Genomic DNA, 26,172 nt, shown 5'->3' with positions numbered 1-26,172 from the left:
GCGACAGACAACTCCTCGCCGCCGGCCAATCAGCGGGGCGCCGTCGGGACCCCAGCGCGGCCACCGTAGCAGCGTGGCGGCGGTAGCGGTGCCCCGCATGGGAGGAGGCAGGAGCGCAGTAAAAGAGCTCGAATGGCGGTGTCAGGCTGGTTTATTGCAGCGGTGCAGGGTGCGAGAGGCCGTGACCACAGCGAGTTCACGCGTGTCCCGCACCCTCCTGTACAGCAACAGCGTTTTGGTGCAAAACCGCAGCGATTTGGCGTCTTAATGTCGGCAGTGGCGGGGTCGGAGGCGGTGGCCGCCGGAACCCTTCTTGCTCTTGGTGCTGGCGGTGGTGGGAGCGAAAACCAGGGCCTGGAGGCGAAAGGGTCGGGGCCGGGCACGCAGAGCCCCCTCGGGCCTCGGGGCTGCTGTGAGAGGAGGGAAGAGGCCTGAGGGGCATTGCCCTTGTGGGACACAGAAACGGCCCGGCCCTGCCCCTATTGAATCAAGGCAGCTGGGCCAAAAAGCTCTCCCTCAAAAGTGAAGTGAGGAAAGCAAAGGGGAAGTCCAGGATTACCTCGGTTTGGGGTCGGGTTGTGGTGCAGGATGACGCTGGTGCGCCGCGGTCGGAAGTAGTTGGAGGCAATGGTCTCGCTGTCACTCCTGTTGAGCACCAGCTTGTAGTGGTCTTCCTCCATCTGGAGGTGGAAGACACGGTCATCAGCACCAAGCCCTGCACTGCACACGTGTTCTGTGGCTTGGGAATGGGGCAAAATGGTAAAACACGATGGGAAAGGAAGGAGGAATGTGCCATACCGCTGGCTCTCTGCTCTCAGCCAAGGGGCTGTCATGGGAAGGTCTGGACGGTGGCAGGGCTGGAACTACTGCAAGAGGAGACCGGTGTTAAAGGCTCAGCTAACGCTCTCCTGCTCACAGCACCACTCCCTGACCACAAGGCTCAGAGATTCCCAAAGCATCCATGTCTTACACAAACTTTCCAGACAGACTCTGTATATACAAGGGAGATTTCAGAACCCAGCAGCACCATCAGGACGCTCCTGTTACCTGCAGGCAAGTGGATTTTGTGGATGATGGGCTCTGGAATTTTCCAGCAGCCAGATTCCTCATCCCAGATGGATTCACGCTTGATCCTCTCCAGGTTGCTGTAGTTGCAGTCATGGCGGACGAGCAACTGCACCTGATCCAGCAGCTGTTGGCAGAGCATCAGGTCTCTCTCCAGGCGGCGGATGGTGCTCAGGTAATTGATCCTCTCCAGTTCAAACTCCAACTGCAGGTCTTTGATCTCGGTCTCAGCAGCTTGTAGCTGGGATGTAAAATAAGTCATTGGGGTTATAAAGTAGAGAGCACAAGCATTTGTCAGGTAGAGGGATGGAGGCACACAAAAAGGCTTTAATATTTCAGATTTAAAAATTAGGATGAGATTTGGGTGGAGAGGTTATTCCACATTGGATTTAACAAAGATTTCTCAAGTTTCTCCACAGAGTCAAGTCTTTGAGTTCATAGAATCACAGAATAGTTAGGGTTGGAAAGGACCTTAAGATCATCCAGTTCCAACCCCCCTGCCGTGGGCAGGGACACCTCACACTAAACCATGGCACCCAAGGCTTCGTCCAACCTGGCCTTGAACTCTGCCAGGGATGGAGCATTCACAACTTCCTTGGGCAACCTATTCCAGTGCCTCACCACCCTCACAGTAGAGAGCTCTTCCCTTGTATCTAACCTGAACTTCCCCTGTTTCAGTCTGAACCCATCACCCCTTGTCCTATCACTCCAGTCCCTGATGAAGAGTCCCTCTCCAGCATCCTTGAGCCCCCTTCAGACACTGGAAGCTGCTCTGAGGTCTCCACACAGCTTCTCTTCTCCAGGCTGCACAGCCCCAGTGTTCTCAGCCTGGTTTCCATACAGGGATAAGAAACCCTCAGAAGTTCCTAGCACTGATGAAAAAGGAAAATATTTCTTAGGAAATATTTCTTTGATTACCTACATACTGAAATAAAGCAAATTCTTAATTTGCAATTTAGCACTGCGCACACACACAAACACGGAGAGAGTTTGTCTGGAACTTCCTTGGATTCTTCCTCATCAGAGCAAACCTGGCAAGCTAAAATCTAAGAGCATTGCTTTTGTATTTACTTATTTGTATTTATTTATGTTTCATTCCCCCCACCCCCGAGGCACTTCTGACAGGGTAATTTCTTCCTGCAATGAGCTGATGAGGAGGAAGCTGTGCAATAGATCGTGCATGTCAGCAGAGGGAGTTGCATCCTCTCATCACCAGACATCATAGTCATAGAATCACAAATTGGTTTGGGTTGGAAGGGACCTTAAAGCTCATCCAGCTCCAACCCCTGCCACGGGCAGGGACACCTTCCACTAGAGCAGCTTGCTCCAAGCCCCTGTGTCCAACCTGCCCTTGAACACTGCCAGGGATGGGGCAGCCACAGCTTCTCTGGGCACCCTGTGCCAGCACCTCAGCACCCTCACAAGGAAGAGCTTCTGCCTAGTTATCCTCCAGCAGTGCCACACACAGAGACCAGCCTTTAAAATGGGTGGGATTTGGGGTTTCACCAACCTAATTCACTGCCCTGAGGGCTGCTGCATCTGGGATTTCATAGCAACATGTGCAAACAGCCATATAGGGACTAACACATGTAGAATATTTGGTACAGCCAGCATCACTTCATAACATGCTGACCTAAAACAACTCCTTCACCTAAACAGAAAGTACACAGAGGACAAAAGAGATGAGAAGGACAGTGGGGGGCTGCTCACCCTTCTCTGCATCTTCTCCAGAAGCCTGCTCTTGGCTCGAACCTCCTCGTGGATGGAGTCATAGACGTTGAGCAGCACCCAGTCGCTGCTGTCCTCAGTCGCCTGCTGCAGCGCGGCCACCAGCTGCATGTGCCGCTCATCCGCGTATCTCTTCCGACGCTTGCGCTTCTCCTTGAGGTCCTTGTTTTTTGCCTGCTCCCCCCCTACTACCTGTTGCTCCAGCACCTGCAGCCTGGGAAAGGGAAACACTGCCCTCAGGAATGTGTGTCCTCACCTGGATGATGTTTGGGAAGCTGCAGTGCAGAAAATAGTGATGTCTGATGAGATCTGCTGTCCTGAGTAGCCACGGCAGATCCCACTTTCATTTTGGTTTATGAGAAACTGAACATGACTGAGCTTCAGTGTGCGCTTGCAGCCCAGAAGCCACCTCTGAGCTGGGCTGCATCACCAACAGCTTGAGCAGGAGGCTGAAGTAGTTGATCCTGCCCCTCTACTGCACTCCGGAGAGATCCCAGTTACAGCACCGTGTGCAGTTCTGGTGTCCTCAACATAAACAGGACGTGGAGCACCTCCAGAATAAAGACAGGCTGAGAACACTGGTGCTGTTCAGCCTGGAGAAGAGAAGCTGCGTGGAGACCTCAGAGCAGCTTCCAGTGTCTGAAGGGGGCTGCAAGGATGCTGGAGAGGGACTCTTCATCAGGGACTGTAGCAATAGGACAAGGAATGATGGGTTCAAACTGAAACAGGGGAAGTTCAGGCTGGAGATAAGGCAGTTCTTTACTGTGAGGGTGCTGAGGCGCTGGCACAGGGTGCCCAGAGAAGCTGTGGCTGCCCCATCCCTGGCAGTGTTCAAAGCCAGGTTGGACACAGGGGCTTGGAGCAAGCTGCTCTAGTGGAAGGGGTCCTTCCCTGTGGTAGGGGTTGGAACTGGAGGAGCTTTAAGGTCCCTTCAGCCCAAGCCAGTCTGGGATTCTGATTCTATTAACAGTTTCTCTGGCCCCAAGGCAAAACACGTTACTCCAAGCACCTCTGCTGACAGTTATGTCTGGAAATTTGTATCTACATGCAGAGAATTCTTTTCAAAAATCTCGGTTCCTAAAATTTATATTTAAATTATTATTGAAATGCATACTGGTATGTTCTTGATTTTCAATTCTTCTTTCTTGTTTTCAAAGACTCTAAAAGCAAGCCAAAATGGTTTTTGAGCACTCCCAGGGACGGTGACTCCAACCTTGCCCTGGGCAGCCTGTTCCAATGCCTGAGCACCCTCTGGGGAAGGAATTGTTCCTCAGCTCCATCTAAACCTGCTCTGGTGCAGCTTGAGGCCGGTTCCTCTTGTCCCATCCCTTGTTCCTTGGGAGCAGAGCCCAACCCCTCCTGGCTCCATCCTCCTGGCAGGCAGTTGTAGGGAGCCATCAGGTCCCCCCTGAGCCTTCTCTTCTCCATCTGAACCCCCCAGGTCCCTCAGCCCTTCCCCATCACACTTGTGCTCTAGGCCTTGCACCAGCTCCACTGCCCTTCTCTGGCCCTGCTCCAGCACCTCAGTGTCTCTCTTGTAGTGAGGGGCCCAGAGCTGAACACAGGATTCGAGGTGCAGCCTCACCAGTGCCCAGTGCAGGGGCACAATCCCTGCCCTGGCCCTGCTGCCGCACTGGTGCTGATCCCGGCCAGGATGCTGGGGGCTTCTTGGCTGCCTGGGCACAAGCTGCTCATGTTCAGCTCCATCAGTCAGCAACTCCAGGTCCTTTTCCATGAGCAGCTTTCCAGCCACTCTTCCCCAGGCCTGGAGCATTGTAGGGGGTTGTTGTGGCCCTTGTTGAACCTCATCCCATTGGCAACATCCCATGGATCCAGCCTGTCCAGATCCCTCTGCAGAGCCTCCTGCCCTCCAGCAGATCAACGCTCCCACCCATCCTGGTGTCATCTGCAAACTCACTGAGGGTGCACTCAATCCCCTCATCCAGATCATCAATGAAAATATTAAACAACACTGGCCCTACCACCGAGCCCTGAGGGACACCACTAGTGACTGGTCACCAACTAGATGTGACACCATTTACCACTCCGTGGGCTCTCCCAACCAGCCAGTTTTCAACCCAGCTGGCTGCCACAAACCCGTGTTTGAAATCAAATTCTTCTCATGTCCCTGAATGCTCTGACATGGAAATAAAGCCATACTCCAGAGCTGTTCTCTTTGTCTGCACAGGGACCTGAAGCAGAGCAGGCAGCTCAGCTTGGCCAGTGCAGTCCAATCAGACAAAAGCCCACTGCTGATCAAACCTCTTCTGATAGTAACCTCTTAATCGTCTTCAAACCACCCAAAAAGAGCTCACCCCACCAGAGGTAGCCTGCTATTGTACTTTACCGTGCTTGCCAAGTAGCCTTTAGTCTCTTTTGCTTAATACATGATTGAATCCTTGCTGAGTACCCGAGCTCTCCCAGCCAGCCTGATGTGCCATGCTTTTAACAGGCAGCTTTGCTAATCCCCACTCCTGCAGAACCAAACCCTCCTGCTTCATCTGCACAGAGCTCTGGTGTTAATAGCAGAATTAGAAAAGCATTTTCCACTTCTCTGTTACAAAAAAGAAAGCTTCCATAGAACTGTTAGAGTCACAACACCCTTTTCTTTGGAGAGCTCTCCACTGATAGACAGAATTGCCCTCAAATTACAGACACTGCTACTGGAGATTTCTTAATAGCTCCTTTTTTTTAGTTGGGAGAGCCCCAACAGGGTGAACTTGCACCACAGGAGCTCACGGTAAAGCTGAAAGACTGGTTAAACCCCACAGAACTGTTCAAACTCAAACTCTATCATCTACAATCTATCTTATGTTCAGTATTTCTAATTTAAATATAATTCCACACAATGGATTAAAGGAGAGCTATTAGCAGAATTTGCTTAAAGCATGTATTTCTGAATCAGCCCCAAACCCCCATGCTGTGTCAGTGTGCTGTGTTGTATTCTGGAAGGAGTTCTAAAGGAATTCTAAAGGAATTCTGTCAAGCTGCCTCTTGCCCAGAGGAAAACCTTCAAGACAGGATGCCCCCGAGATGGGCCAAGCATGAGTCTTAAGCCTCATCACAGTATCACAGTATCACAGTATGCTAGAGATTGGAAGGGACCTCAAAAGATCATCTAGTCCAATCCCCCTGCCGGAGCAGGAACACCTAGATAATGTTACACAGGAATGTGTCCAGGCGGGTTTTGAATGTCTCCAGGGAAGGAGACCCCACAACCTCCCTGGGCAGCCTGTTCCAGTGTTCCGTCACCCTCACTGAGAAGAAGTTTCTTCTCAAGTTTAAGTGGAACCTCTTGTGTTCCAGTTTGTACCCATTACCCCTTGTCCTATCATTGTTTGCCACTGAGTAGAGTCTGGCTCCATCCTCGTGACACTCCCCCTTTATATATTTATATACACTAATAAGGTCACCCCTCAGTCTCCTCCAAACTATAGAGACCCAGCTCCTCTCATGCTTGAGAGGTGCCCCTAAAATGTGATTATTGGGAAATGTTGGTGTCAGTTGTGGCTGAGGTCTTGCAAACACTGCCATGTGCAGGAGTTAGAGACAGAAGTGACCCCCGTGACAAGACAGCATGGCAGAGAACATGCTCCCCTCCTTTTGCTTCCAGGCACAGCAAGCAGCGGAGCCTTACTTGTATTGGCATTGGAGAGCTCAAGAACTCTTTCCAAGAGGAAGAGGAGGCTGCCCCTAAACCTCTTTGGACACTTAAGTTCTGTCAGAGACCACCAAGACTAAACTCTGTAAACACCTCATAAATTACACCTGCAGAATGCCAGAGAAGGAAGAGACCTCCCTGCCTACCAGTTGAGGAAGGCTCAGCAGGAAAGCACACTTGTTTGCCTCCACAGCTGCTGACACAGATGTCTCCAGACCTTTTCTCTCATAATTCTGGCACTGGGCATCATGGAATGCTGCAGCTAACAGCTATTTTTCTGCCCAAATAGGACAAAGTTAATTTGGGGGTAAAGAACATGTATCTGCCTGGTTTTGTGAGCTGAAGCTCAATAGTTGTAACATGGGGGAAGAACAGGGCTGCCTCTCACCTGCATGCCCAGGAGGCAGTTAGCAGTGCTGCTGTAGTCACTGACCTGGCAAGAACCTGCTGCTGGTCCACAGGCAGGGCCATCCCCTCAGCAGTCACAGCCACCCCTGTGGCAGCACTCCTCCTGCTCACACCACCAGTGTCCTGGACAGCCTGAGGTGCTGCTGGGTCCTGAGGACAAGAGGAAACCAAAAGCCCCACCTCTGATAAGAGCAAGCACCAGAGCATTGGCATTACCCACTCAGGTTTATTCAACCTGGTGAGGAGAAGAAGCCTGAGGGGTACCTGGACTGATGCTAGTTCTTCACCTACTGCAGCAATAGTGTCTTTGGGCAAAGGTGGCTCATCAGGAGCAGTTTCAGTCCTTGCGGCAGCTGAAGAGTAAAAAAGGGAATACCCACAATGTCAGCAACAAGCACTGCAAAACTGAGCATAAAACCTGGGAAAACATCACACAAAGTCTTCATCAAACACTAGGAACATTGTGTCTGGAAGGAAAAGGTCTGTTATGTACCTTCTTATGCTGGTCAGTAAAAGCCATCAGGGTTTTTATATACCCAGAGGACATATCAGGGTAGAAACACAGGGGTTGGGAGAACCTGGATCCTCATGGTTGCACACAAATAACACCCTTGTATTTCAGAGGCTGGGAAGTGGAACATTTGTAATCAGATGGGGGGGGGGGGGAACCTCTCACCTTAGAGAGTGATAGCATCAAAAATGAAGGATGTATGTTCAGGAATGAATACTGGGTGGTAAGTGCTGTACAAGCACATTGCAAAGCGTGCTCTGAGGCACTGCGGATGTGTAAATGGAAAGCAGAAATGGAGAGCTGGCAGCAGTTTATAGGTATGTGAGAGGAATATCCACCCTCCAGCAGAGTGACGGTGGTGATAATTCACCAGGAGACCAAGGGCTGCATCCCATTGACATGCAATGGAACAGACTGCAGCAGCCACCCTCAGCTTGGGTGTGTGAGTTGTGCAAAGCCAATGGGATCAGGACAGAGCAGCGCCTGCCAAGACCAGTCACCCCTGCAGCTCAAACCCCTGCTCCAGAGAAACCTGCCCTCAGGCAGAGGAAACTCACAGCTACATGGGCAAAAGAAATCACATTTCATGACCTCAAGGATTACCGGCAGGGTGAGGCTAGTCCTGACAGGGAAAAGAAGTCAGAGAAGTAGGGAAGAGGACAAAGCTGGGTCAGAGTCTTATGGAGAGCGGGAGTTACCATTCCTGCTGTTGATAAGGGCAGGTTGAAAGCAGGGACTGCTGTAGCTGGGGGTGGCACTTGCTGCAGTAGCAATCGCTGCCACTTGAAAGTGGCTGGGCCAGATTTGACTTTGCAAAAGCAGCTCCTGCCTAAAGCAGGAGGGAACCCTCAGCCTGGCTCACACCCTCCACATGCACACCTGCTTCCTTCCGGAGGCTCTCCTCCAGAGCAGACAGCTTGAGATCATAGTGGGTCCTCAGGCTACTGATATCTTCCTCCAGGCGAGCACGGGATGCCTGCTCTGCTTCATAGCTGGCCTTTAGCTGGGCCAGTCTCTCGTTGTACTCCTGAAAGGCACAGCACACAGCTTGGGCACCATACACAAGGTCCCATTGAGGTCACACTCATGTTCATCCCAGTAAAACTTTCCCATCATAGATTCATTTGACTTTTTCTGTGATTTAAGGCACCACAGTAGTGATGGAAGGGGACTAATTAGCCCTAGAAACCACTGTGTTAGGCAGATGTGGTGACCTGGAAGGAGCTCTGTAAAGAGCAAGGAGCTAGTTTTATTTCCTTCTGGCCCCCAACTCCTCATTCTTCCTTCTGCACCATATCCCTTCTTTATCTTCACCCTTGTACTGTTCCTAACATCTTTGACTACTGCTTTCCTCCTCCCCATTTCTCCCTCCTCTAAGAAGAATCTAAGTTTCACTAAGTTTCACTTCAAAAATTCTTCTTGGGAATCCATTCTAATTCATCTCAGAGAGGTGGGAACAATGCTGAGAGAAAACAGCATTGTGAACAAGGCCTCCATCAGCACAAGTTCTGTCTATAGGAGAAAACCAAAATAGCATCACAGAATCCTAGAATGGTTTGGGTTGGAAGGAAACTCAAAGCTCATCCAGCTCCAACCCCTGCCATGGGCAGGGACCCCTTCCACTAGAGCAGCTTGCTCCAAGCCCCTGTGTCCAACCTGGCCTTGAACACTGCCAGGGATGGGGCAGCCACAGCTTCTCTGGGCACCCTGTGCCAGCGCCTCAGCACCCTCACAGGGAAGAGCTTGTGCCTAAGAGCTCATCTCAGTCTCCCCTCTGGCAGGTTAAAGCCATTCCCCTTGGCCTGTCCCTACAGGCCCTTGTCCAAAGCCCCTCTCCAGCTTTCTTGTCAGTCCCTTAGGAAGAAATATAGGAAGAAGTAGTATAGGAAATTCTGAAAAGGCTGAACCACACAGCCCCACACCATACTTGTAATGATTATTATAAAACTCCACAAGCCTTAGTCAAAGACACTACAGGATACCTCCTCCTGACTTACTTCTCTGATCAGCTGCTTCTCCGCTTCAAGATCTACCTGGGGTTTGAAGAGGGGAGGCGATTTCATTGCCAGGTGAGCAGTCTCAGCATGCAGAAGCCCTGCAAAGCAAAGCAGAACTAAAAATCACTCACAATTTCTGGGTGGGATTGTCTGTAGAATGTTGGAAACAGAACAAAGAACCTGGCTGCTGGCAAAGAACATCACAATCCGGGTGCTCCTTTAAACTGTGCTCATGTGCCAGCATCTGTGCTGCCAAAACACCCACTGCCCTGTGCCTCTGTAGGTGCAGGAGAGAAGGAGTCAGCACAGAGCAGAGCGGGAGAGGTGTAAGCTTTGGGTATATTAAAGTGAATATAAATCTAATCTCCTTCACAGAGTAATAGGAGAGTCTTTTCCAGGGCTATGCTAACAGGTTTGGAAGATAAGAGACAATGGCAAGGAGATGAAAGGTGCAAGGAGATTGCCTTTGTTCTTCACAGATGTTTCTGAAAGGTGGCAGAAAAGGGGAAAAAATAATCTTGCAGTCTTCTTGCTCTGCTTGAAGTTGTGCTTTTTTTTGGGGGGGGTTATTCTCAAAAGGGGATCAGCTCCCTAAGAATGCTCTAATCACTTGGCTCCCACATTTGCTACTCCTATTTTATAGCAAGGAGCATCTCTGAGGCTGGGCTGAATCCTCAGCGGGAACACAGTGATGCTGTCTGTAAGCAGCGACTAAAACTCTTGTAGCACCAAAAATTCACAGTGTAGGAGAACAGGGGCTGAGTGCTAATTTTGGAAACACAGATACATATATATACACAGATACACAGTTAATAGAGAATTTTACATTGCTATTTCTTTTACAGCTCTTTTTTGCTCTGCCAGCTGAAATCTCTTCTCTTACTAACCAAATTCAATCCAGAATGAATGACCAAGGAGAATCAAGGATTTGAATCATGTCATCTTCTAACAGAATCAGTCATTATTGAAAATAGTGGATAATTGAGATGTTTTTTACCAGTGGAATGAGGTCGATTTGGCAACAGTGGAGGAAAAGTCCATTACCAGAATGAAGAACTCTTCCTCCAACAGGTAAGGGAAGGGTTGAGGTGAAATCCAGTGAGCATTTTAATGTAAACCACTTTTTCCTGACAAAGATAAAACATCTCTGCAGCCACTAGGGGCTCTCCTACCTGCCAAGTTACTCACGCCCATCTGTTCAGCTAGAATGGCCTTCAGTTTCTTAATCTCCTCCTGATACTCCCTCAGCAGAGTATCCTTGGGGTCCTCATTGACACAGGGCTTGTTCTTGATGTTTTTGGCTCGATTAGCATAGAGCAATGTACTGAGGCTCTCATCATAGTTGTTCTCAGCTGGCGATAAGCACGCAACCATCAGAGTCCTGGTGTTCCCCCCAAGGGAGTCCTGCAGCAGCCTGGTCAGCTTGGAGTCTCGGTAGGGGACATGCTTACACTTGCCATCAACCAGGGCTGAGATGACGTTGCCCAGAGCTGAGAGGGAGAGGTTGATTTTGATGGCCTCTTTGAGCCGCTCCCCCACAGCTCGAGTTTTTGACTGTCTCTCGCTTCCTGCCAGATCCACTAAACTGAGTTTTGCAGCCCTGAGGTGGTCCAGCCCTTGCTCATCTGCGAGAGAACAATTCCAGATTAGGCTCTTCTTAAGAGGAAGCATCTTACCATCTTTTAGTGCTTCCTTGAACAAGATCTTGCAGAGTAAAAATTCACGCCCATTTTTACTCACCCAGCAAGTTCTGAACACACACACACCCCCCCTTCACATATTTCTACAGTGTTTAGAATTCTACACAGGTAACAAGGTCAGACCATGAATGCAAGAAATTGGGACTGTGCTCAGCCCAAACCACCTGGATGAGGAGACGGATCTCAGTGAGTGAGGAGACAGGCCCAGTGAGCTGATGCCATTCCCATCATAATGTTTTAAGGCAAGAAAAGACATGAGCTGAAGTTACAGCTGGCTCCCCAGCTACTTAAGTGCACACCTTACAAGTATATCATGCTTCCTGCCTTGTATTTTGAGGCTGGAATTATGTGTTGACACAAATTCCCTGTGATGTGCGTCCAGTCGCTTTAGGAAGTCCTCAGTTTCACTGGCTAACTTAACTTGCCCAGCCTCATGCAGAGCAAAGAGTTGGACACACATTCCCAGATCCCAGACTACTGTTTTAAGCCCTGGACCACACTCTTGGGTGTCCATATCCCAACCATTCCTTAGATTGCTGCTTAAATTCAAGGGAAGAGCTCCCTTAGTCATCCAAGCAGAGAAAGCATCAAGGTTTTAACCAAGACCACCCTTTTCTGGACAGACTTTACAAATCCCAGCCTTGAATTGAGTCAGAGTTAAGATTTATGGCTGTGGACAATACCTAAACTTGAGCAATGAATAATCTGATGCATGAGGGAAAAAGTTCACAGGTAAACACCACCCCACCCCCCCCCCCAAAAAGACCCCTACATTTTATTGCCACAGGGTATTTCCCCGCTTACAGCAACAGAATGCTAACTGTGTGACCTAACATTTGCCACCAAACAAACTTGTTTCATTCCAGATCTTTCTGGTGTGTCAAGACATGAGAGGACAGGAAAAAAAACAGATGGAGCTGAAACAGAGCACCTCTCACTATCTCTTCTGAGTGGCCAATCACAAAAAGAGTTTCTGACCCTTTCCCTCCTTCCCCCAGTTTATGTTATCACTGAGAGGCAATTAAAAAGAAGGTTTGGTTCCTGCCCGTCCTTTGCCCATGGTGACTGTTTCAGTGTTGGAGCTCAGTGTGTTGGTTTCCATGGTGTGACAAGGTCCCCAGGCTCTTGCTAAATGTCTGCAGCAGCCTCAAAGTCTTGTCTCATACTCACACAGCCCACTGCACAAGCACTGGCTATCATCCTCATTAACAAATGAATCCTTAAGCACAAGGTAAAGGAATCAAACATCTGCTACTCTTAACTGCAGCAAAAATACTGATGGTAACTTGCACATCTCAAACATCTGCAGCCAGAGAGCCTGGTATTTGCCATCATTCCTGAATGTGGTACTTTAAAAATGAGTAATTTTAGTCCACATCACTGCAAAGAGATCCTTTAAAGCAGCAGCTCCCTCTAAATTACCATTTACTATAGGTTTAACTGGGAAATAGGTTTGAACTACTCTGTGCACCTCTTCAAGAAGCCTAAAGATGACAACAAAACCACCAATTTCATTAGCTGTTTCAACTAATGATGACACAAACAGAAGTTACAGGAGTTGTGCCTGACCCCACAACTTTCTCCTCAGATATTCCAGCTGTCTCCTATTTAACTGCCAAACCAGCAAGTTTCCCACCTGCCATCCTGTTCCATGTAACAAGTTTTCAAAGCTTTAAATCAGAGAAATTCAAGCTAGATTAGGAGCCCTGCACCAATCTGGGACACAAGAGTGTAAATGTTTCTTTTTCCTTGTTAGGATTAAAGTTGGGATTTTATGGACCCACATAGTGCAGGGATTAGCATCCACTGGCTGTGCTAATTGAGAAATTCTATCCCCCCCCTCCCATATTGTGGGTAGAGGAAAATGAGGTCTTGTCACCAACATCTGGAACCACAATTTAGGAAGACATTGTGTAACTTTCCCATGACTGAAACAGCTGAAGAAAACGAAGCCAAATTGTTTGCAGCCTTGGTGAGGTCAAGAGAGAATATAGGAGACTAAATCCTTTCTTAGTCCCAGAAAAAAAACCTTTTGATGTCTGTGTTCAGACCAAGCAAGGCAGCTTTATCAGCTAAAGAACTGTCAATGGAAATGAGATACTTGAGAAAAGAAAATTATTCACTAAAACATCATGAAGGGATTCTTTTATTCTGTCTTTAAAAGATAAGCCCTATGATTAAGCTCAGTGGAGGAACTGTTGCATGAAATGATATGACTTGCATTGCAAAGGAGGGCAGACCAGACAGGTAATGACGGAAGTTTCTCCAGTCACTGTATGGGCTGTGAGATTTAGCCCCCTTCACTGGAGAAAAAGGTTGAAGAAGATAAAGGAATGGAAAGAGAATTAAATCTGTTCCCAGTTTGAGTGTAAGACATTTCACTCCCAAGGGGGAATCGAGGAAAAGAAAAAGACTTTGGCTACTCAGCCATTTCACACTGTGAAGAATGTCCACACCAGGGCACAATTCTGATGTCTACCAGACCTCAGATCTTTTAGGCTCCCAGTTTAGCTGCAGGGTGTCTGGTCAGACCACACAGATTCTGTGCTCTGCCAGGCCCAGGCCTACCACAGCACATCCAGCTACCTACCTACGGTGCAGATCTCCATATTGACAGTGAAGATGGCGTGGGACCGGGATGAGTCCTTATTCATGAGGGTGTAACCCACTGCACGGTTGCTGCAGCCTTTCTCCATGAGCTGCTCACACTGTACCACACTGTGCACAGTGTGCAGAGAGAGCCCCTTCACATACACCCCCTTCTCTGGGTGCTCTTTCAGCTGGAAACAGAGGAAACACAAGACAGGTTAGAACAAGACATACTGAGACTGCAGGAAGTCATGCTGGGAACTGGAAGCTCGAGGGCTATGGGAGTTTTGCCTTTCAAGTTAAACAATGCCAAGGCAAAACAGTATCTGACCGCCACTAAAAAGCTGTAGTATTTCCGAAGAAGGAATAAAACCAGACAAAAATAAGGAACCTGTTTCATGGCTCTGCAGGGAAAAAGAATTAAAGTTTGCTGATTGATTCAGACATCTCCTGCCAGGCCATGAGAAACTCAGGTTCTCTGTGCTGAGCCGCCTTCTGCCTCCCCTGTTATTAAGCTGTGCATTTGAAAAGAGAACTGAAATGTTTTTCACCCATTACGGCAAAGGCTCCAGTATCTCTTCACTCATAGGGAGCTTTTGTTAAAAGCAAAGCACAGATTCAGCAGTCACAGACACTGTCACTGGTGCTGTGCTGAACCCCTCCGCTCTGAGAGGGCGGCTTGATCCCTCTGACAAAACTCCCGAAGTCACACCCAGCACTCTCAGGATTTTTCTCCAGATAAGTTCATTCTTAAGATGCTCTAAAACCCTATTGAGGCACCCAGGTGGAAACAGAGCGGTAAATACCAAAGAGCAGCTTTTCAGCAATTATCAATCATGCAGAAGAAAAACTTCATCCTGCATCCAATAAATGACTAAATGTTCCAAATCTTGACTGACCCATCAAACCTACATAAAACTCCCAAAACAATTGAGATCCTGCACGCCCCCCTCCACACTCTGAATTTAAAGGAGCTGGATTCATTTTCAATAGCTACATTACACCCCACATCTGCTGAGTTCATAACCAAAAGTCTATTTTTATGGTGGCAGCTGCGATATGATTGTCATGACTTGGTGTCAGAGAGTGATAGATGCTACATTTGGCAGTGTGACTCCCAGAGAAGAGCCCCAGATACCTGAGTGATGCACTTGCCACAAAAAGCTAAAAAGTTAAGTTTTAACAAAAGTTAAAAACTCTGTACAGAACTGAGTGGAAGTGGCTGGAAACTAAACCAGGCAGGATTTTAGCCTTGTTTCAAAGTTGTGGCTAGCCAGAATGAGCCCAGATACAGAATCACAGTGTTCACACACACACTGTGACTTTTGCCTGTGCTATAGGAGAACCCTGTGGCTGGCCCAGCTGTATTTGAGGATGCTGCAGAGTCCCTGAGGAGCAGGCAACAGAGGACACGGCTGTTTCATTCCACCACAGATTAACAGGGGCATTTCCTTACAGAGCTCTGTAAAACTTACTCTTCACATGGTTTCATACCACAGGAGGTGACTGTGGGCTTCAGAATCATCAGTCATTGATGTTAAAAGGCAAGAGCAATCAGAAATGGAACTCTGGAGGAGAATTGTGAGACACAGGAAATCCCAAACACAACTACAGGCTGGGCAGAGACTGGATGGAGAGCAGCCCTGAGGAGAAGGATGGTGGTTGGTGAGAGGCTCCTCATGACCTGGCTTCAGTGGGGACTTGAGTCCAGAACTCCCCCGTGTGCTGGGCTGCACCCCCAGAGCGTGAGCAGCAGCTCAGGGAGGGGATCCTGCCCCTCTGCTGTGCTCTGGGGAGACCCCCCCTGCAGCCCTGATCCAGCTCTGGGGCAGCAGCACAAGAGGTACATGGAGCTGTTGGAGCGAGGCCAGAGGAGGCCATGGAGATGCTGCGAGGGCTGGAGCAGCTCTGCTCTGGAGCCAGGCTGAGAGAGCTGGGCTGGGGCTCCTGAAGGGGAGACCTTAGAGCAGCTCCAGTGCCTGAAGGGGCTGCAGGAAACCTGGAGAGGGGCTTTGGACAAGGGCCTGTAGGGACAGGCCAAGGAGAATGGCTTTAACCTGCCAGAGGGGAGATTGAGATGAGCTCTTAGGCAGAAGCTCTTCCCTGTGAGGGTGCTGAGGCGCTGGCACAGGGTGCCCAGAGAAGCTGTGGCTGCCCCATCCCTGGCAGTGTTCAAGGCCAGGCTGGACACAGGGGCTTGGAGCAAGCTGCTCTAGTGGAAGGGGTCCCTGCCTGTGGCAGGGGGTTGGAACTAGAGGAGCTTTGAAGTCATTCCCAACCCAAACCACTCGGTTATTCTCCGATTAATTCTATGATACAGTGACACAGAAGAAAGTACTGGGTCAGTCTGGCTTTTCTTTCTCCACAGGACACAAGTCCCCTAATTACTGGGTGGAGGCAGCAACAGGCAGCTGCTGTTACCAGTGGGATGGTGTTACCCTGGCAACTGCTCTGCCCAACTCCTGCCCTCCCAGTGCCAACTGCAGTCGTCATAGAAACTGGTGTCACTGCTGATGTGGAACAAGAGCTGGGAAACTGCAGCAAGCGCCTTCTGAACCATTCAGTCCCCTTCTCCCACCCTGCCTTCTACATGCACAGGCCGAGCACACTTGAGGGGTTTGCCTCCTTTAAAGCCATGGTAAAACAATAGATCTGCCCCGGAAGGTGGGTCTGTCACCATCTCCTGTGCAGAAGATGGTGCTAGTGCCTCGGGTTTCTTCACCCGGGCAGTCCTGCAGGGAAGGAAATTGGACAGGAGATCTGCAGCTCCCACCAGGAATGCATGCAGAAAGATCTGCAAAGCCACTAAGAAGGAAAAATCAGCCCCTGCTTGGGATTTCAGGACTGTTTTCCTTCCTGTGCTCCTGGAAACAGCCTGCCTTCCCCATATGTGCCCATGGGGAACAATGTCTGCTGCATCTCCTCAAAGAAGGATCAGCCTTTTTTGTTTTAGACAGATGAGATCATTCACAGCTACACTACATCAGATTTGTATGGCACAGAATCCTCCTGCTTTAGATACAGCTATGAGAGGAAGAGATTAGGAAGAAATTGCCCCATCAGTACTTTATTCCATCCTTGTCCAGTAATGACTTTCACACTAAGCTATCAGCCACTATCCAGTTGGACACATGGGACATGTCTGACCGGATCCTGTTCCTCCTGCCACTGAACCTTCACTAAAGTCCCTCAAAATCTCCTCTTGGCTTTCATATTCATCACTATGATTTCATAGTCTGGCATTCAGCTTCTGACAGAGCATATTATTGCACTTCTGTGAGACATTCATGATAACACTTATCTGAAGAAATTAAAGCACTTCCTAACTAAGACAAACTGACTCCGCCTCACCTCCAGCTTCTGCTTGGTATCAGCTCCTAGTAGGTCTCGTATGTCTTCATTGTAAATCTCCAGGTAGGAAACTCTCACTAAGAACTTGGTATTTTCAGCACACTGCACCAAAGAGGAAGGATTTTCAGGTGAGGTTCTCCAAATGGAGGCAAGCAGGCAGCCCACGTTGCCCCTCAGCTCCAGCTGGGTGCCTTCAGCACTTCATCAAATCACTGCTGGCATTTCATTCCCAGGTGTAACCACTCCACACACACACTATAGGGACTTTTGGTCCTTAAACAGCTCAAGTGGGAACCCATGAAGTCACAGAGATGAGGGTGCAGCTTATCTGACTATATAGGAGCCTCAGCTTTAGGAGAGGCAGCATACCCCAAAGCCTGGCCCCATTCTTGCTGCTGAGTGCAATCAGCACTCGCTCCTCAGGGTATGACACAAGAAACATCTTTCTAGCTATCATGCCATCTTACAACAGGACCTCTTTCATGTTGTTACCTACCTGCACACTCTCAAAAATGTGTTCAAATGCCCTGGGAATTATGCCTTTCTGTGCAGAAGGCTCCACAACTCCCTGCATGGTGAATGACTTCCCACTGCCAGTCTGGCCATAGGCAAATATGGTGCCATTGTAGCCTTCGGTGACACCCTGGAAATGGAGGACAATCAAACAGAAAAGCCATTATCTTCACCCTTTAGTAACTGGAAATGCACTGTCCAGATTCAATTCCCACCTCAAAAAAGGTATTTTAGGGGAAAAGCTGGCAATAAACATTGAACAACTACTTGGTCTTCACATGTCATCAAAGTATAACAACTAAATAACACATTCTGCTAGCTTATAAATGGAAAACCTGCAGAAATGCAGGTGTTGAAAAGTGGAAGGGCAGTTGACAACACTTAGAATAGCAGAGTATTTTTGTCATAGGGCAGAAAAGTCTTGTGAAAACCAGAGACACAAATGGAATGCCAGAATAGGGTGGCCAAAGGGATGCTCTCTAGCTTAGAGCTGTTTTCTCTTGGAGAGCTGGCTGAAAGAAAGCCTCACCTTCACTTGTTCCTATTTCAGAGAAGCATGGGAGGAACCTTAGACATTTGGATTTCTTAAGGTTTAAATAAGAACCCCCCCAACTATTACTCTAATAACATACTGTTTCAGACCCTGCTTGTTCCCATGATCAGGAACTTCCATCTTAATACCATTAGCCATTTCATCCCTTCTCCTAACAAAACTGGATTCTCTGGGGGGATGTTGGGCTTTTTACCCCTTAACCGGTTCCTTCCTCACCCTGGCTGCTTGCCATGCAGCAAATGGATCCCCTCTCATTTTACTACTCTAAACCAGGCTGAGGTTGCCTGTCTTCAGTGAAAATATCCCTAAAGCCATCAGGACGATCGTTTATTCCCTTCTTCCCACATCACCTTCAACTGCAGTTTCTAGCCAGCCACCATCTCTAGGGACTGCTCAGGGGGTTCATCTTTCATATAAACATCCGCCTAAAACACTTTAATGTAATTCTGTCCTCAGTGCCCCTCTGGCTGCTGAAAAAGTTGTTTTCCTTCCCAATTTCCCAGCCCACTGCTGGGACGCTGTTTTGTCCACCCGAGGGTTGCAGCTAAGCCTTTTGAAGCAGGAAACAGGGCTGTTTCTGTCCATAAATCATGCCAGCTGGGGGTCACCTATCAATGTGAAACTCCTCAGCCCATGTCCCGAGCTATGTGTTCATAGAATCGCAGAATCAACCAGATTGCAAAAGACCTTTAAGCTCATCAGTTCCAACTGTTCCTCAGCACTGCCAAGGCCTCATCTACCCGGTATGTGAACACTTCCAGGGACGGTGACTGCAGCACTGCCCTGGGCAGCCTGTTCCTGTTGCCTGTGTCCCTGTGTGCATGGCTTGCTTCAGGCACCACTCACCTCCACGAGCGGGTAGGCAATCTCATTGTAGATCTGCTCCGTGCTGTGCTCCTGGCAGTACGCCCCATCGAAGGTGAACTGCTTGGGGGGCTCACCGGCAGCAGCAGGGTTCTGGAGGAAGCACTGGCCCCGGGTGCTCTCCATGCTCACAACCGCCTTGCAGCCAAGAGCTCTCTCACGCACGTTCATGGGCCGGCAGCGCACGATCACCTTCACCGCCTCCGAGGCCATTCAAGTCCTGGCCCGGCTCAACCCCACACGCACTCACTTGAGGGGCCTGGGAGGGCCTAACCCCGAGGCCTGCACCCCCGCGTGGGGGGCAGCGCTCACCAGGTACTGGGGGCACTGAGGGGATGGAGCCCCCCACAGCTCGGCATGGGGAAGGAGAGGCAAGGAGGGCTGGGCGAGAAGGGGAGGCTGCAGAGGAGGAAAGCTGGGGAGGGTGAAGGGGAGACTCGGAACTAGCCTGAAAGGCAGCTATGGCAGGCGGGGGGGGGAGGCTTGGGGGGGGGCAGCCTGAGGTAACTGTGGGGAACCCCGACGGGGACTGGGCGAGGCAAAACCTGCGGTGAGCCTGGAAGCGTCAGGCGCCTGCAGGCGTCAGGAGGCAAAGCCTGAGGGAGCCGAGGGGAACCCGAGGCGGGCCGGGGCGTGCGGAAGGAGCCGGGCAGCGGAACCAGGCCCGGCTCTGAGGGGACGAGGCGGGAACGCGGCCGGACACAACGCGCATGCGCGCAGCGACCCCACGCGGTTGCCACAGCGACCGGGGGAGTTGGGGGGGGGAAGACGGCAGCGCGGCGCGAGGCCACGTGACTGCGGGCGCGCGTGCCCGTGCGCGTGCAAGCGCGGGGGGGGCACGAGAGGGCAAATGCACGTGTGCAATGTGTGAGTGCAAGTGCAAGGGTGTCCGAGTGCGGCTGTAGCCATGCGTGAGCGTGCAAGAGCACAGGGACCTGAGCGTGCAAGCACCTGGGAGTGCAAGTGCACGGGTGTCTGAGTGCGGCTGTAGCAGTGGGTGAGCGTGCAAGTGCATGAGAGGGCAAGTGCATGGGTGTCTGAGTGCAGCTGTAGCAGTGGGTGAGCGTGCAAGCACCTGGGAGTGCAAGTGCAAGGGTGTCTGAGTGCGGCTGTAGCAATGCGTGAGCGTGCAAGAGCACAGGGACCTGAGCGTGCAAGTGCATGAGAGGGCAAATGTACAAGTGCAAGAGTGTCCAAGTGCGGCTGTAGCCATGCGTGAGCGTGGAAGAGCACAAGAGGGCAAATGCACGAGTGGAAGTGTGTGAGTGCAAGTGCATGGGTGTCTGAGTGCGGCTGTAGCAGTGGGTGAGCGTGCAAGAGCAAAGGGACCTGAGCGTGCAAGCACCTGGGAGTGCAAGTGCATGAGTGTCTGAGTGCGGCTGTAGCAGTGGGTGAGCGTGCAAGAGCAAAGGGGCCTGAGCGTGCAAGTGCATGAGAGGGCAAATGCACGACTGCAAGTGCACAGGTGTCCGAGTGCGGCTGTAGCCATGTGTGAGCGTGGAAGAACACGAGAGGGCAATTGCACGAGTGGAAGTGTGCGAGTGCAAGTGCACGGGTGTCTGAGTGCGGCTGTAGCCATGCGTGAGCGTGCAAGAGCACGAGGGCCTGAGCGTGCAAGCACAATCACACAGTGCAGGTGTGCGTGCAAGCGTGAGCGCATGGCGCAGTTCTGCCAGCGTGCGCGGGCACCAGGGCACACGTGCACGGGCCTGTAAGTGCCCGAGTGTGAGTTCACGAGGGTGCGTGAGCGCTCACCGCGGTGGGAAGAACAGACCCGCAGCACGACAGCCATTTATTGCCAGCGCACGCAGCCGCGGGAGGGGGCAGATAAGGCAGACGGCAGCGGTTTAAAGCTCAATGGGGATTGTCGGGGGGCCGGTGCCCTGGGGGGGGGGTGCCTGAGCTTAACCCCGCTCATGCTGCGCCCCGACGGGGCCGCTGGGGGCCCAGGCAGTGTCCCCCCAAGCGCTGGCCCCGCCACCGGGGTCCCGCTCCTCGTAGCCGGGGTTGCGGCGGCCAGGGGCCAGGCGACAGAAGCATCCGCCCGGTGCGGCGGAGTAGTGAGCCAGGAGCGCGGCCACGCTGGGGAACTCGGTGTTGGAGTGCTGCCGTGGGGGAGACCGGAGAGGTGAGACCCTGCGGTGCCCGTGCACTGTGCACCCCTGCACCAAATACCAGTGTCCCCAAATGCACCCGCAAACCCCACCAATGCATGAGGATCAAATACACCCATGCATCCACTGCACCCACGTGCTATACTGATGTACCTGTGCACTGATGTACCCACGAATCAAAGGCACCCATGACCCGTGCACCCAGGAATGAAACACACACCAATGCATCTGTGTAGCACATAAACATGCATGGATGCACTTGCGCACCCATAAATCAATTGTATTTACACATCAAAGCATGGAAGCACCCATGCACCCACACCCATTGGTACCCACGTGCCATGCACTGAGGCACCCATACACTGTTCCCCCTACTTATCAATGCACCCATACACCAATACAGCTGTGCACAGATGCATCAGATCCACTTACACAGTGAAGTAAACACACTAATGCACCCATGCAATAATGCACAGATGCATTAAATGTACTTACACAGTGATGCAAGCCCACAAATTCACCAGTGCATCCATGCACCAATGCACAGACACATCCAATGCACTAACCCTGGGCATTAAACACAAAAACGCACCAATGCATCCATGCACTGATGCATTAAATTCCCTTACACAGTGAAATAAACCCACAAATGCACCAATGCGTCGAATGCACTTACACCAAAGTGCATCCATGCACAAACACATCAAACACCCTTACCGGGTGCAACTGTCGCACCCCTGCAACCCCAACACGAACACCCCAAGCACCCCCATGTGCTGGCCATGCACCGCCCTCACCTCCACACAGAACCTGCCCTGGTGCGTCCTGACGAGGCCGTAGGTGACGATGCCGCAGGGCGCCCGCACCCACAGGCACCAACGCTTGGCCAGCCCGGGCTCGGGGCGCAGCAGGAAGGCGCCGGGCACATCGCGGCGCAGCAGCGCGATCCCGCTGTCCCTACGGATGGGACGAGGCGGAGGGTGGGTGTGAAGGGGAGGGATTGGGAAGGGATGGGGATGAGCGGGGGGGTCCTGCGCACCCACCTGGAGATGCCGGCGAAGCCCCACATGCTCTCAGCAAGGATGCTCTCGTTTTCAGGGAGGAAGGCAAAGCTCCTTGCCCCTTTGCTCTCCCATCCTGCTGGTGCTGTGGGAGCCCATTAATCCCCTCGTCACCCAGAACACCCCATGATGCTAGGGTTGTGTGTGCCCCCCGTGCCTCAGTTTCCCCCCCCCGGCACTCACCAGTGTCACGGGGTGGCTGATGGAGCTGGCTCTCAGCCCCACAGTCCCGGTAAGCCCCCGAGCGCAGCACCTTGCTGCGGATGGCTTTCTTGCGCACCAGCACTGGGGAGCAGTAGGGGTTCCCAGGGCGCCAGGCTCTGCCCTCCGCCTGTCGGTCCTGGGGGGTGAAGGGGCTGTCAGAGGGGTGATGGAGGGGGGGGTGGGTGTCTCGCAGTGTGAAACGTCACACGAAACTCCATGGAGAAAAACGCTGGACCAAAAACGGCACACCAGAAATGACACCCTGAAAATGACTCCTAACAGTGACACCTAAAAATGACACCCTGAAAATGACTTCTAAAAATAACACCCCAAAATGGGCATCCTGAAAATTACACCCTAAAAATTACACCCCGAAAATGACTCTTAACAATGACATCCTGAAAATGACTCCTAAAGATAACACCCCAAAAATGACACCCTGAAAATGACACCCCAAAAATGACACCCTGAAAATGATTCCTAACAATGACACCTTGAAAATTACTCCTAAAAATTACACCTCAAAAATGGCACCCCGAAAATGACGCCCTAAAAATTACTCCTAAAAATAACACTCCCAAAATGACATCTAAAAATGACACCCTGAAAGTGCTACACCAGAAATTGCACCCAAAAAATGTCACCTCAAAAGTGCTACACCAGAATTGACACCCCAAAAACTACACTTTAAAAATGACACCCTGAAAATGCCACACCAGAACTGTCACCCTAAAAAGATGCCGTGCGAGACCTCATGACCAAAAAACCCTATGCAAGGAATGCTGTGCTAAACACCACCACCACCAATGCTGTGCACAAGCCCACCCTGTAGGCCATGCTGAGCGAGAAAATGCCCTGCAAAAAGACACTGCACAAAAAAATGCTGCACAAGAAATGCCCTGCGATCACCCATGTAAGGAATGCCCTGCAGCAAAACACGCTGCGAAGAGCACCCCGCTGAAACCACTGCAATAAATCACCTGCAGAACTGCTCTGCAAAAATCACCGTGCCAAGAAAGCCGTGTAAGAAGATGCCGTGCAACAGATGCTCTGTCGGAGACGTCACACAAAGAGATGCTATGAAAAACACCCTGCAGAAGCACTGTGCAAAAACCTCCTGGTCCAAAACGCTGTGAGAAAAGGCCATGCAAGACAAAAACATGCAGAAGGCTGCCCCGCAAAAAGGCTGTTAGAAATGGGCTGTGCAGGGGGGGGTGTGTAAACACGTGCCGTGCAAGGACAGGTTGTGCAAAACGCTGTGTGTACCCCACTGTGCAAGGGGGACGTGTGAGGAGAGGCCCTGTGAACCACCACGAGAACCAGGCTGTGCATTAATGCGCCATGAAAGCTGCTGCGCGAGAGAAGGCTGCGCAGGAACCGAAGCAGACTGCAGCGTGACGAACGCCCCGCACAAAGTGCCGTGCACGTCTTGCCGTGACAGAAACTGCACAAAGAAAAGGCTGGGAGAGAAGAGCCACGCGAAGAGCAGGCAAAACCGTGCTAAAACCACGCCGTGGAGGGAAAGGCCCTGCAGACACCGCATGTGTGAGCCCCCCACCACCTACCCCTGCGCCCATGGAGCCGAGCGCGGGCAGGCGTCGGAAGGACACGAGAGCGTTGACGTTGCGCGACACCTCCTCGGGGTTGAGCGGCTCCCGCAGCACCCCCGGCCCCGTGGGCTCCCCATCGGGCGCCTGCTCCTCGGGGTGAGCCAGGAGGTAGCAGAGCTGGAAGCAGCGGCAGAGCAGGAGATGCAGGGTCTGGACCTGCGGAGGCAGAAGATGCCGGGTGTTAACCCAATAGAAGCAAGAACGAGCTGTAACAAGAGGAGTTTATTTTGGGGGTGCCGGGACACTCACCTCACCCGGGAGCCCCACGAAGAGGTGGCAGAAGAGGGGGCTGCCGGGGCTGCGGGGGTTGCGGGCCACGAAGGCGAACTGGCGGTCGGCGCGTCGCCACGTGCTGTACAGGATCCGGCGCAGCGCATGCGCCATCAGCAGCGTCTGTGGGGACAAGGACAAGGTGGGGGTCATTGAACCAAGCACACCCCGCCCCCCGGCACCCTGGGGTGCAAGTGATCCTGAGGGCACCGCTACGGCACTGCAGGTTGCAGCGCTATTTGTGAATGCAGAGCAGGCTCCCAAGAGGAAAGTGATGCTCAGAGAGGTGCAACCTCCCCGCAAAGCAGCTTTCCAGCATCACTGAGCTCCCCCAGCACCCATGACCCCCCCAGGACCCATGGGCTCCCCAGCACCCCCAAGTTCCCCCAACACCCCTGAGCACCTCAGCATCCCTACCTCACCATCAGCACTGTAGACTTTCACCCCCTGCAAGCTGAACCTCAGCACCACCAATCTCCTCCTGGGGCAGTCCTGGCCAGGAGAGACACAGCGCTGGGGGGGATCTGGGCTATGTCACCACAGGGTCCCCCCACTATTGGGGGTCCCCCTGTTTTCCCAGTGTGGGGAGCAGTGGTGGGTGCCCGACCTTCAGTGCCTGCAGCTGCTCCTCCAGCTGCCCTGCTCGCTGCTCCAGGTCCAAGTCCTCCACCACAAAGGAGCCCACGTACTGAGGGGAACCAAAACCAACCCATGTCAGCAACACACCCCCCCATGCTGCTGCAGTTGCTTCACCCCAGGGCAATCAGCCCACCCTGAGGGGATGGACTGGGGACAGACCCACTCCCAAACCCCATCTTGGGGTGTCCTGGCCCCCCTCCTGTGGGTAACTCACCTCTGCTGACTTGGTGATGCCCCGGGCTCGCTGCTGGGGGGCTGCAGGATCCGGCCCCCTCCCATTGGCCGCCTTCTTCTTCATGGCAGTGGGGTTTGGGGGGGGCGAAGGCTGGATCAGGATGGGGTTAAGCAGCTCCAGTGCTGCATCCGAGTTATCTGGAGCCAGCCAGGGTGGTGCAGGAGCTCAGATCTGACCCCCCGGTCACAGTCCCTGCGAGAAGGGAGGGGACAGACACAACCTGCCCCCACTGTCCCCCCATTTCAGGCCCAGTGAGCCTCAGGAGATGCTGCAGTCTCATACGGTGGCCCCCAATCCCCAGTGCAGGTGAGCCCGAGTCCTGGCCCTGACACAAGAGTCCCTCCACACCAACCCCAATAAAAAGGTCCCCAAATCCTGGTCCTAACCCTAACGGGAGGGCCCCTGCACCCCAAACCCAATGCAGGGGTCTCCATGTCCTCGTCCCAAGCAGCACGTTGGGGTCCCCACGTTCCAGCCCCCATGCAAGGGCCCCCTGTGACCCCAAGTGCGTGTAAGGTTCTGCACAGCGTGACCCCAACCCCAGCATGAAGGTCCCTGTGTCCCCACACTGAATCAAGGATCCCAGCATCCCGACCCTAAGCACAATGTGAGGGTCCCATGTCCTGCCCCTGAGCACTGTGTGAAGGTCCCACATCCCAACCCTGTGCAGGATGCAGATGGTCCCCATGTCCTGACCCTAGCGTGATGTGAGGGTCCCCAGATCCCAACCCCAAAGGTGACACATATGGTCCCTGCATCCTGGTCCCAATTGAAACCAATGTGATCCTGAGCAAACAGTCCAGACCCCAAGCAAGGGGCATGCAGTCCCACAGCCCAAACTCCAGAGAGATTCTGGGGTCTCTCCCATTCCCCCCTCCCTCCAATCGCACTGGCCACCCAGCACCAAGACCCCATGGCTATCCTTCAGGGGTGATCCCCAAAACACCAGCATGGGGGCAGCAGGTTTGGGGGGGCTTTTACAGCCAAGATGCCCACCCAAGGGTGCTCCCGGCCCCTCTCCAGCCACCCAAGGGGGTTTTGCCCTCTGCAGCCCTTGGACAGGCTGAGACCAGGCACAACTCGTGTCACTGAGACCGCA

The 26,172-nt window shown here is 52.0% G+C and overlaps 2 protein-coding genes across 2 annotated transcripts; both read right to left on the bottom strand.

Annotated features, from left to right (window-relative positions):
• Positions 1–264: 264 nt before the first annotated feature.
• KIF17 (kinesin family member 17) lies at positions 265–19,455 on the bottom strand. Its single transcript, XM_061466565.1, has 15 exons — positions 18,923–19,455; positions 17,507–17,653; positions 17,011–17,112; positions 13,661–13,850; positions 10,822–10,995; positions 10,543–10,722; positions 9,371–9,468; positions 8,253–8,400; positions 7,127–7,215; positions 6,888–7,012; positions 2,776–3,007; positions 1,048–1,306; positions 799–866; positions 560–680; positions 265–410 (listed from the first exon to the last, which is right to left on the bottom strand). The coding sequence occupies exons 1-15, from the start codon at positions 19,151–19,153 to the stop codon at positions 265–267; spliced, it is 2,310 nt and encodes a 769-aa protein (XP_061322549.1). The 5' UTR covers positions 19,154–19,455.
• A 1,264-nt stretch (positions 19,456–20,719) lies between these two features.
• On the bottom strand, positions 20,720–25,948 carry SH2D5 (SH2 domain containing 5). The gene is made up of 9 exons (XM_061466594.1): positions 25,053–25,948; positions 24,807–24,887; positions 24,617–24,691; positions 24,179–24,322; positions 23,885–24,085; positions 22,299–22,455; positions 22,098–22,200; positions 21,852–22,011; positions 20,720–21,045 (listed from the first exon to the last, which is right to left on the bottom strand). The coding sequence occupies exons 1-9, from the start codon at positions 25,134–25,136 to the stop codon at positions 20,845–20,847; spliced, it is 1,206 nt and encodes a 401-aa protein (XP_061322578.1). The 5' UTR covers positions 25,137–25,948; the 3' UTR covers positions 20,720–20,844.
• Positions 25,949–26,172: the final 224 nt, after the last annotated feature.

The sequence above is a fragment of the Pezoporus flaviventris genome, unplaced genomic scaffold, assembly GCF_033815535.1.
Source record: "Pezoporus flaviventris isolate CSIRO_AGI_PZ_B2104156 unplaced genomic scaffold, CSIRO_AGI_Pfla_v1 ptg000042l, whole genome shotgun sequence".
NCBI lineage: Eukaryota > Metazoa > Chordata > Aves > Psittaciformes > Psittacidae > Pezoporus > Pezoporus flaviventris.
Note: the sequence above shows the minus strand (reverse complement) of the source record. Positions and strands in the feature narration are given on the sequence as shown.

What these genes read in the sequence shown, in the direction of transcription:
- SH2D5 (XM_061466594.1), bottom strand. Translation starts at nt 25,136, where the DNA reads ATGAAGAAGAAGGCGGCCAATGGGAGGGGGCCGGATCCTGCAGCCCCC. An exon ending in GCATCACCAAGTCAGCAGAG is followed by an intron (nt 24,888 to 25,052) that starts GTGAGTTACCCA and finishes GGTTCCCCTCAG; the next exon opens with TACGTGGGCTCCTTTGTGGT. An exon ending in TCGGCTCCATGGGCGCAGGG is followed by an intron (nt 22,456 to 23,884) that starts GTAGGTGGTGGG and finishes TTCACCCCCCAG; the next exon opens with GACCGACAGGCGGAGGGCAG.
- KIF17 (XM_061466565.1), bottom strand. Translation starts at nt 19,153, where the DNA reads ATGGCCTCGGAGGCGGTGAAGGTGATCGTGCGCTGCCGGCCCATGAAC. An exon ending in AGCCCTGGTTGATGGCAAGT is followed by an intron (nt 10,723 to 10,821) that starts GTAAGCATGTCC and finishes GCTTATCGCCAG; the next exon opens with CTGAGAACAACTATGATGAG. An exon ending in AAGAACTAGCATCAGTCCAG is followed by an intron (nt 7,013 to 7,126) that starts GTACCCCTCAGG and finishes TCTTGTCCTCAG; the next exon opens with GACCCAGCAGCACCTCAGGC.